General features: G+C 42.5%; 2 protein-coding genes across 2 annotated transcripts; both read right to left on the reverse strand.

Moving 5' to 3' along the window:
- Positions 1-621: 621 nt before the first annotated feature.
- Positions 622-3,410, reverse strand: VHL (von Hippel-Lindau tumor suppressor). Its single transcript, XM_053469557.1, has 3 exons — positions 3,164-3,410; positions 1,788-1,910; positions 622-1,076 (listed from the first exon to the last, which is right to left on the reverse strand). Exons 1-3 carry the CDS (start codon positions 3,354-3,356, stop codon positions 889-891), a joined length of 504 nt encoding a protein of 167 aa, XP_053325532.1. The 5' UTR covers positions 3,357-3,410; the 3' UTR covers positions 622-888.
- A 1,713-nt stretch (positions 3,411-5,123) lies between these two features.
- On the reverse strand, positions 5,124-10,703 carry THUMPD3 (THUMP domain containing 3). Its single transcript, XM_053469807.1, has 10 exons — positions 10,637-10,703; positions 9,697-9,952; positions 9,368-9,445; positions 8,377-9,069; positions 8,138-8,268; positions 7,758-7,827; positions 7,386-7,501; positions 6,970-7,077; positions 6,633-6,756; positions 5,124-5,892 (listed from the first exon to the last, which is right to left on the reverse strand). Exons 2-10 carry the CDS (start codon positions 9,925-9,927, stop codon positions 5,713-5,715), a joined length of 1,731 nt encoding a protein of 576 aa, XP_053325782.1. The 5' UTR covers positions 9,928-9,952; positions 10,637-10,703; the 3' UTR covers positions 5,124-5,712.
- Positions 10,704-10,966: the final 263 nt, after the last annotated feature.

Below are 10,966 nucleotides of genomic sequence, written 5' to 3' on the forward strand. Positions count from 1 at the left end.
TCATGACAATGGAACGTACGGCGAGCGCTTTTGTTAAGGTGTATTTCCATACATACCCCCGTAATGTGTGGTGCTAGTTGCGCTGTAGCATTAAGGGGATAAGACATGAATCATTAAAATACACTTTGTCCAAATTGTGTACAAGTACACCAATACCAGATCCAGTCTAGTAAAAGAATTATGGGATTCCTCTTGTTTTACCCAAATAGTATTGTCTGCATTGGAGCAGTTCCAATGTTATGGAGTTCCGGGTGGGTAAAAAGCAATGCGGTAAATAGCTTAGGTCAGTGCAGTCAGCGGATGCTGCAAGTCACATTGTTTTAGGGGACATATGGAATATATGCGAGTTTCCATAGAAACCAATGGTTAGGGGACAGTTATGCTTTGCCCTCGGTATACATAACATGTATTGTGTGCAGCCCGGCATCCACATGAAACGCATCTTTCTAGGAAGTCCATGGAAATCGGAATGTATACATAATTAACTCAGCAACATATTAATTATATGAAAAGAGAGGTTACTAGTTTAAGACTTCCTAGCAATCGCAATGATTTCATTAACATCGGTGATTGCTTGAATAAAAAAAATAGTGACATCATAGACCAATAAAAACACATATGTGAACTAGACTGCAAATAATAATTCTGTTTACAGTAATAAACATATATACATAATAAGAAAAGAATGCTAGTAGTCATCACCGTTACAGATATTAGATAATTCTTATCAGTAGAAATAAGGTCCTTCAAATAAGTACAAATATAGGCATTTACTTCATTTTCTAATATAAAAAACCCGTTCTGTGCCAAAGAGGAGAGAAATAGACTTCGGTGCAGTATGTACAGCTAGCTGCACTAAAAGGGTATTACAATTCGTGAGCGCGGCTTTCAAGCTTCTGGATTGGATAATCTGGATTGTTCCCGGAATCCAACAGCCAATCGGCGCAAGTCCTTGTCAACACTGGGGTGATTTTCCAAGTCGTCGTATAAAGACGCAACAATGTCTAAATTTCGGTAATCCTCGGGCTTCACAATCTTCCTGATCGCCTGGATGCACCATTCTTTAAGACTGAAAACTGAGAAAAAATGTTGTTAAAATATTCCGCAATTGGTGTATTCTCCCAGGGCAGCTCTAAAACATCAGGGGGGGGGTCGAGAGAGAGAGAGAGAGAGAGAGAGAAAAGGGGGGAGAGACAGGAGAGAAAGGGACATAAGAGAGATTTCTCTCTGGATTTGGAGTGATATTTCTAAAACACTTTTTTTTTATCTCATCTGCCCAAAAAACAACAGGGGTATTTATAAAAAAAGCCATTGGGGGGCAAAGTTGGAAAGGCGTAAGCAACATCATAGCAACCAATGGACTATTCTTGATATGAATTACTCTGTATAAACGTGTCGAGTCTGCAAAAGAGGGGGCTTCATTATAACTTCAAAGCAGCTTCATTTATTTTCAAAAGATTATTCCCACCAGACAGCCTTTTCTCATCTTTTCCCAATAAAATGATTTATTGATCTAAATGGCACCAACATATTCCACGACACCGTACTCGTGAGTGAGCGAAGTAACCCTGCGAATTGTGGGTAACGGGCCACTAGACTATAAAGTGTGATATATATATATATATATATCAAATAACAGATGGAATAAGTATCTTTATCACAAGATACTTATTCCATCTGTTATTTGATATTGACACCACTGGACTAATACGGCTACAACCTCTACTCTCTATATATATATATATATGCTACATGTGGTATGCTATTTATTGACCCGCTGGACTCACCTGGCAATGTTATGTTAACCATAACCGGCTCCGCGTTTGCATTAGGGGAAGGAACGTAGAGCTCTTCTCTGTTGGCCAGCAGACCCACGTTTGTATCAAGATCTCTGAAGAGCCAGATGTGCCCTGCGTACCAAGACGCCATATTCAATAACAAACATATTCAATAACATATTCAATAACAAACATATTCAATAACATATTCAACAGGAGCATCGATCGATAGCTTCATGCAACCCACGCTGGTATCTAATACAAAAAAATATATACCGGTATATACATATACACACATACCATAAACACGCACAGGCCATATGCCCAGCGCACACACATTAACATTATATTAAAGTAATACTGATGTAAAGACTCTGATGTTTACCAGTCGCTGGTCTCGTCTTAGAATCAGGAGCCGTATGCTAATCCCATGCATGTTTAAATTCCCTCTCTGTATTAGCCGCTACCACTTCTGTAGGGAGGCTGTTCTACCTATCTACCACCCTCTCCGTAAAGTAAACAGTCCTTACATTACATCTAAGCCCCCGGCCCTCTAGTTTTAAACTTAAAACACTTCTCCTCCTTTGAAAGAAGGGTTTCCCCTTGTGCTTCATTTAATTGCTTTAAGTATTTAAATGCGGGATGAAAATGATCAGGAAATACTAAGAGATCTCAATACATGAAAGTTCTTGGAACTAGAGGGTCAGAGGCTTGGATGTAACATAAGGAAGTTTTACTTTACTGAGAGGGTGGTAGATAAAAGGAACAGCCTCCCAGCAGAAGTGGTAGAGGCTAATACAGGGGGATATGCATAAAAAAGGGTCACTTTAAATGTGGTGGGTCGCGATTAGAGGCTGAGGAAGGGGGTTTTAACTTAACTGAAAGCCTTGTAATGCAGCAACGAACGGAGAATGTTTTTATTTACGTTATTTAGTTTATAAACACCTCTTATTATCAAACAATGGTGTATAAATATAATAATAATATGGATTTAACAAACATTCCAAGCAATGCTCGTTAGATTCCAACTCTATGGCTTAACGCGTATTAATATTACTAAATTCTGCTGCCTGCTGCTCTAACAGCGCCACGGTATCTGTTGGTGCTCTATCAATAAATGTAAGCTAATGTTCTATATACATTATTGGGGTTTTAAGGCTGTAGACCCCTGTAACCCCCTCACACCCAGCAAGCATTCTGATCTCCTGGAAGAGAGGGGCATCAGGGGAAGAAAGAGAGGCATAAGGGGAGGGAAAAGATATTTGGGTCCCCAAGAGGTGTTTTTAGCATTCGCATCATACAGTCCTATTGTAAAGCATGCACATCAATAAAGACGCCAGCAGAGCTTTTTTCCGCCCCTTCCCCGGTACCGTGCAGATCTGTACCCAAGTAAGTGACCATCCTGCGGCCGGTGTGGGGGGGCAGGATAGGGTAGGCCTGAGGCGCCCCCTCAAAGTTTATCCATATGGGTTGTACGGAGCGCTGGCTCCGGTTACAGAACACGGCGTTCGCACGCCTGCGGCTGTTATGGGAGCGGAGCTGGAGCATATCGCGCTGCGGTGGGCCTTCCTCCGGCATCCCGAGGCTTTAGTGAAGGTGTAGGCCCATGCCAAGCAGCCGCACGGAGGAAAACCACAGGCACAGACAGCTGCAGTGGCGCCCGGCATCCGCTAGGTGACGCACGGGGACGCAGGAAACTAGCAGCCATGTTGGTACACCCAAAACACGACAGCTGTAGCGGGTGTTCGCTCGGGTACTACTTGTTGCTAAGCAACAGTGACAGAACAGCAAGAGATGACAGAGTCATATGTAACAATTTACAGCAATCACAATGGGAACAAATGCATTGTTCCTTCTCATTTGCACCTAACAATTAGCCCTAGAATTAATCTTTATTAATGCGGCCATGGGTATTAATGCTGAGTATCAATGTGTACTGTACTCGTCACGTATCATGGCAACAGCAACAGTCGTATCATCACTCTAACAACATTAAACTCAGAGCAGCAGTTACAGGCAAAGGGGGTTTGGTGTATCACCATAGCAACCAATGGGCTATTCCTGCTGTTTGGACCATCTTTGTTTCTATAGTGATAACACACTTATTCTGCAGTGTGTGGCATACTGCCCAACTGACCCAGATTCAGCGTGACTTTCCCCAAGTATGCCTCCAATATCTGATCCCAGGTAAACCCCGTTTACAGCTCATTAACACCGTAAACGCCTGATGCAAGAACAACGCACCCCACGCCTAATCAGTACAACATCACAAGATCTATAATTGTTTACAATTGTTCTTGGCCACATTGTTTGCTTGTTTCCTCCAGTGCAAAACTGGGACATTGTGTAGCTTTTTATTATATTAAACTTATTATGTTTAAGAAAGCAAACCAAGCAATGTATTTTATTGATTTCTTGCTGTACCACGTGTTATATTACTTGGAAATTGGGTAATACTTATTACCGTGAAGACGGACCTGTTTTCTACTTTGGTCACCTACATCTATTATTGAACGTATCTTTATATACAGAAAGGGTTCTCTAGTGTATGCACCTTGGAGTTTCCCAGTAACCTGCCAAGTGCATAGCATTGACTTTATTAATGTGTACCTATATCGGTCAATAAATGTAATGGAAACAATACTTAAGTAGGAAAGAAACCGGGAGACCTGTCGATATAGTGGATTAGTACCGATTTCCAGGTATTGCTTTTCTAAATATAGTAGTGGATCGCGGCTAGAGTTCAGTTTGGGTGATGAAGATGCGTTGGTCCTCCTACCACAGCGGAGTTTTCAATTCCCATTCATCAGACGGCATCCGCTCCGTTCATCTTACATCCTTTGCCAGCTGTAGCCTCCATGTCTCCAGGTAGAAGGGCTTTGGTGATAAGCAGTGGAGGTAATCAGCAAGGATAGGGACCCCTGAACATTGTAAGGACCAGCAAGCAGGGTGACCAGCAAGCAGAAACTGATGCTCATATACAGACATAGAAATAATTTTATCAAAAAAGATCTAAATTTGGCTGCTATTATATGCATTTTTTTCCGCACCCCTACCCTGTGCTAAACATATTGCCAAAAGTCAAGAATTAAAGGACCGGTGATGCAAATTATTATTTTGAGGACCCAGTTAAGGCAAAACCTAAATAGGGTTTCTGGGACAACTTTTCCTGAAGTTCCTGTTTTAGTTAATGAACATATTCAGTCCAGAGAGCTGGACTATCGGGCAAGTACACGGGCTCACACACATGCGTGTGCGTGTCTTACGAAACATGAATCACACTCTAGTTTTGATTTGTCGTGAGTTCTTACACCCAGCTACGAAGGGTATCGTCGAGACCAAGAATGAACCCTCGCGCAAACATGGCTTTTTATTGTTCATCCAACAGCTGTACAAAGCAACCGAAACATGTAGAACAAATTAAACATTTCCAAACACGCCAAGGTAAGGAAAGCCAAGGGAAGCTTTAAACCAAACTTTGGTGCCAAACAGAGTACATATTTCAATGGCAATCAAAAAGATTAAAGAGAAGCCCACGGGAATATTTGTATTAGTACCTTTTAGGAAAATGTCCTTAGCGGTATTGCATAGTGTTCTGAAAAAGACTTAAAAGAGCTGCCATAAAGCAACATGGCGGTTTGAAAGTGAAGTGTGACATCACAACATAATTTAGAATTGTGACCTCATCATGTGCACAATGAATGTAACAATAAGAAACAAAGCATTTATTGTGAGGTTACAGGGTACTACACCATTCCATGTTTATCAGAACTTAATGTTACAAGAAAAACAGTGTTTATACCAGGGAATTCCCTTCAAAAATAACACATCAAACACATTTAACCCTTTAAACGCCTGAGTAGGTCACTACAGATCCTTTAAGTGCATAATGGGAATTTGGCTGAACTGTCAGAAGCTTCGAGGGACTCGTCGCCTACTCCTCCTTGGGGATAGACTCGGAACATTCGGGTCGGTTCTGGTCCGGCCTCTCCCCGGAGCATTCACTTAAGTCCAGGGACGTGCGTTTAAGGAGGTAGACGCCAGCGTGGAGTCCTCCTATATTAACCCAGACTGTGTGCATTTTCTTCCACAAGTGTCCAGCTTTTGCCAAGGCCTGGAAAAAGAGAAATGTCATGCGGTGGAAAGGACTACAATAGCCGCTTTGTCTAGTGTCGTTTTATTAGCCAGCGCATACACCAGAATTGATAGATTTTGTATATCTTTCTTTTTGGTATTTAGGGAACGCTTCCAGCTGGTAGTATTGCTGCAGTTCCTCTATTACATTTTTTCTCTCTTGATTCTTTGTTTTATTTTTTATGTTTTTTTTTTTTTCATTTGTTTGATTTATATTATGACGCAGACCAGTACAATGCTTCATTGTTTTATTACTTCTCCAAGAGAACAGCGTCTAATTATGGTCATATTATGGAAAATCTGCAGTCAAGCAAGACTAACATTGTTGTTAGTCCTTTTTCAGAAAGTAAAAATTACTGGAAACCTTTCTGGATCGTTCCAGCGCCCCCCAGGGGACGGTATCGCCCTCTTTGGGAAGCACTGGTTTATAGTTATATCTCGCATTTTGTATCTTTATATGGAAAATAAAGTAACCACTACAGTTTTAGCGCTATGTTACACAACAGATCAGACACGTACCAACGGTTTTCAAAATTCTCTTCTCTTCTTTCTTTATGCTTCCAGCACTCCCCTATTTTTATTCAGCGCCCCCCCAATTGTACCCGAGGGTGCTACCGCCCCCTGGATTGTTCCCGCACCCCCCAGGGGGCTGTATCACCCACCTTGGGAAGCACTGGTGCATGTGATACTGTTACTTTAAACATTTTGTGATGCCCATACCTTGATGAAGCATTTCCTATCATGCGTGAGCAGTACTGCCCTCCCCGTTCCAGCCCTGCAAACGCGGCTCATCTCCCTCAGGCACGATGGATACAGATCCCAGTTCTTTTTCTTTGACCCTATTCTGAGAATAAAAGAAGAAAAACAATAAAAAAAAATGCATAACTGGTCATAAATTTAATGATTTGATGAAACGGAGGATGATGAGCGAAACTGATTTGTTTACTAACTTGATCGCTTTTGATCTCTTTGGGACAGACTCAAACTGTATAATTAATTTGTTTCTCCCAACCATGCACAACGTTATGGGCGATTACGCCTCCAGCGACTTGCTTACCTCTTTCCAAATGGCATGTCCGTGACAATAACATCCACAGATCCGGTCCTCAGAGGCAGGCTAGATATGTCCCAGTGAGCGGCATCGATGGGAAGCCCTCGTGGCTCACTGGTGGGTCAAAGAATATAAGGCACATCAGTTATACGGATAAGATCAACAATAGGCGATGATGCTGGTCTTCCAGACCCTCGTCCACTGATGTTATACCAGGGCACATTTGTTCTATGGCGCCAAAATAGAACATAGAGCTGAAATGCGATAACCTTGGCTACATTTGTAGTAGGAGAATGTGTGCTTGAAGACACCCCAGGCACCTGATGATAACTAATGCTTATGATGATAGGTTTGGCCAAAAGCAGCTCTTCATCAATAAAGTGTTATCCTAGACAAAAATCAATCAAATGCCTTCAACTCACCAATCTGGGCTTTGTTGTTTTTCCAGTAAGGAGGAGATGTTGCTAGCGGTTCTGTTCACAGCCTGCGGGTTATTGTCTCCGGCAATAAAGAAACTGCTTGGCCACTCGCTGACACCCTGAAGATGGAAACACAGACCAGTGTCACACTTTGAGGCCAGCATGTTTACGCTTTAAAAGCGGCACATCTCCATGATCCAGAGAACCCTTCTGACATCTACTTGCATCATTCTTAAAAGATCGTAGAAACATACCATAGAGTTGGCTCTTAATGCATGAATATCATTTGTGGTGGTCTTCGTGAAAAATGTCAGATAAAGCGCAAATAGAATATCACTAATTTGAGAAAAACAAAGGGCAAAGTCCATTTAATACCTCTATAGGAATGGCTCCTGTCCCACACATTGGATCGATAATTACGTCTGATGGCTGCAAGTCGCAGAGTCTGAAACACAGAGGAATACACCAGTGATAAACCAGTAAGGTCCTCCACAAATATAGATATACACAAATTAGGTGAGTTTTTAATACACGGATTAATTTAACCCTTACATATAATTGCACAGATTAATTTAGTATACAAAAATGCAGGAGTTGGAAGAAGCGGCGGATCGCTATACCTTTGAACCTTGATAGGAACTACATAACTGCAGCTCCACCAGTTCAGTTTCAAAATGTATTTTTTTTCCCTGCTTGCTATAATTTGGAGGACTAGCTTTCATAACACAAGCAGCTGGACTATTAGCCGTCATCACCTGAGCATCCCGTAAGCTAAAGTTGACCGAAGAGTTGTGGGTCCAAAATGCGTGATGTTTCTGCGATGCAGACTCTCCTCGGTCAGTGCAATCCCCACCACCATTTCATTGTAACTGATGTTCAGAAGCACCTAGGACAGCAGCACAATGTTACCGATATAATATAATATATAATATATATATATATATATAATATATTATATATATTATATTATTATACACACTACTACACTTATTACCTCTATATCAAACTTGGTCATGTCAGCCTTCCACTGGAAGTGATCCTGCACAGCGCCTCCAAAATCCCTTGCTGCATCATTGGACGTGAAGCTATGTTTATCTCCCGCGCGGTTGCAGGTGACACGGAATTTCAGGATGCCGCGGGCCTCTGTGGACCCATTTCCTTCATCGGCTTCTGGCTTCTCCTCAGATTCAAGGTGGCCCCCTGCTTCACTGAAATCCTGGGTTCCGTCTTGTGTGTCTTTTGACCCATCATGTGATGATAACTGTGAGCCATGAATCTTAACCGGCTCACCTAAACTCTCTTTCTTTGGGGTTTCTCCTGTGGATTTATCCGGGAGATATTCTGGGATATCCTTCTTCTCTGTAACCTCTTTGGCTAGACTTTCCATACTTTCAAGTGTTGATAGTTGGCTCTGGCCATCTGATCCATCACTTCCATGAGTTTCCACAGAAGATAATGCTTCAGTTTGTGTATCAGCGTTCGTACCATTGTCTTCTTTCAGAATCTCAGCGTCACATGATGCTGATGGCTGTTTCCGCTCTTTGTTGTGGTTGTTGTTCCCCGGTTTATTGCGCTTTTTCTTGTGCTTTTTCTTCTTTTTCAGGCTGTTGTTAAGTTCCCAGGTACTGAGAGCGCTGTCCCAGGACAGCTTGGGTGCCAATTCCTGGAAATCTCGTAGGGCATCTTCCTACACAAGCACAGGATAACGATCATTTTTCACTAGACTCAAGGCATTAAATCTCAGTGCTCACTTTAGTTTTAATATTATATTCTATGTTCAAAGCAAAATATTTAGACACAGGCCAGAGACCCACAAAAATAGTCTTCCTAATCTCCTTAATCATTTAGAAACTGAAAGACAACAAGCAGCTGAAAACATTTGATTTTGAGTTATACCCAGTTCTTCAACGAGACAACTGAGAAGCTGAACTACATTATGCAAGAAAAAGAAAAAGATTACGATTTGGTGCCCCTCAGCCACTGACCTTTGATTCCTTGAACGGGAAGTCTTTAAACTCCTCAACAATAACAAACAAATTGTCCACGGACTTCAGACGGTGAACCTGAAGGAAGGAGACAATGTTGATGGAAAGTGGTGACGCTAAAGCAATAGCTGGGTGACTGGTGATGATTGACATGTGCCAATCAACTCCCTGATGACCACTTGACCAGGTTTATTCTGCCCACCTGTTCCCAATTTCAATGCCCTTCATTGAGAGTTTTTGAGAGCAGCCAACGGCACCCCCTCAAACATCAACGTCATCAGAGATTTTTCCAGCACTGGATGATAACCCCGTATAACTGCCACGTTTACCTGAGCCAGGCTATCCTTCCTGATGTCAAAGTAGATTTTGCCACGATCTTTGCTGATTCTGCACGGACATCCCAGCTTCTCCTCCACTTCTGCGGCTGCTGTAAATTCAAACCCCGTGGGCACTGTGGCTCCAATAGTGATTGGTGCATCATCAAGGTTCATCAAGTTATTAGGGGCAACATCTAGTTTCACCTCTGCCAGATTATCGGTCAGCGAGTCAACTTCAGACATGTTGCCAGTTATGCCTCTTAACAGTCTGGATAAAAGCATTTAGAACTTGAGTAAAGTCAGTACGGTCATTAATAAAAAGCAGGACATAAATTAACAGTGCCTATGATTACGCGCCTGTGGAGATGACGCATGTGAGGTGTTTTCTATTTTGCCCTTTTCTGTGATTTCTTGAGATTAAACGGTAAAAATGATTTATGGCCACAGCATCTATTTACTTCTATTGCCGGTGGGCTCTCTGGCTAGGATAAGAAGGCTCATGGCTGGATTTCTTTTCCATGCTCTGGCAAGCAGGTTTGGACCCTCACCATCAACTTCAGTGTCCACCGTAATGGAACCAGCATAACAACAAATATTTCTGAATTTACCGGCTGACTTCAAAGTCCACAATGTGGAGTCGGGCGACAGAGGGGACGAGTCGGGCGACAGAGGGGACGAGTCGGGCGACAGAGGGGACGAGTCTTTAGATTTAGATACTTGTGGAACTCACAGTATATAGTCTTAATACACTTTACCCTGGAGTCTGTCACAGTACCTGTCAGAAGTCTGTCACCAGACCCCACATTATTAAATCAGCACGTGTCTGGATATGGAGCATAGCTCTAATCAATCTCCCCAGTGGAATGCACACTGGGTACTGATCCCAAACACTCACATAAACAAGCAAACCATCAACCCAATCGATTCTCAATCATCCGCATGAAACAGTTACCTGGTCGGGGATCATTCAGCATGCGCACTGGAGGAAACCATGACACTTTCCGATAACTCGGCGCTCGCTATCAGGGCTGGGCACGCCGAGCGCATCGATGTGTCGCTATGGCTTTAGCCACTAGGTGGCGCCGAGAGCTTTTCGAACAAATTGTCACATTCGCTGTTTGCTGCAGTGATTTCATATTATAGGAAGTAAAAGATCACGTTAGCTTTTTGGGACCTCAGCAGTCTCTTCTTCAGATAGATGTATCAACTTTCAATACAGATCCCATTTTCTCTTGGACCAGTCACGTTATGTCCATTGTCCGTCCTTAAAGACTCGTACCCA

Source organism: Spea bombifrons, chromosome 6 (genome assembly GCF_027358695.1).
Source record: "Spea bombifrons isolate aSpeBom1 chromosome 6, aSpeBom1.2.pri, whole genome shotgun sequence".
Lineage (NCBI taxonomy): Eukaryota > Metazoa > Chordata > Amphibia > Anura > Pelobatidae > Spea > Spea bombifrons.

Bases quoted from the DNA above. Each gene is read 5' to 3' on its own strand.
- VHL (XM_053469557.1), bottom strand. From the start codon at position 3,356: ATGCCGGAGGAAGGCCCACCGCAGCGCGATATGCTCCAGCTCCGCTCC. The intron at 1,911-3,163 runs GTACAGATCTGC...CTTGGTACGCAG, and splicing joins CAGGATGGTCACTTACTTGG to GGCACATCTGGCTCTTCAGA. The intron at 1,077-1,787 runs GTGAGTCCAGCG...ATTTTTTCTCAG, and splicing joins GGTTAACATAACATTGCCAG to TTTTCAGTCTTAAAGAATGG.
- THUMPD3 (XM_053469807.1), bottom strand. From the start codon at position 9,927: ATGTCTGAAGTTGACTCGCTGACCGATAATCTGGCAGAGGTGAAACTA. The intron at 7,502-7,757 runs GTATTAAATGGA...TTCCATCTTCAG, and splicing joins CAGGAGCCATTCCTATAGAG to GGTGTCAGCGAGTGGCCAAG. The intron at 5,893-6,632 runs GTATGGGCATCA...CTCTTTTTCCAG, and splicing joins ATAGGAAATGCTTCATCAAG to GCCTTGGCAAAAGCTGGACA.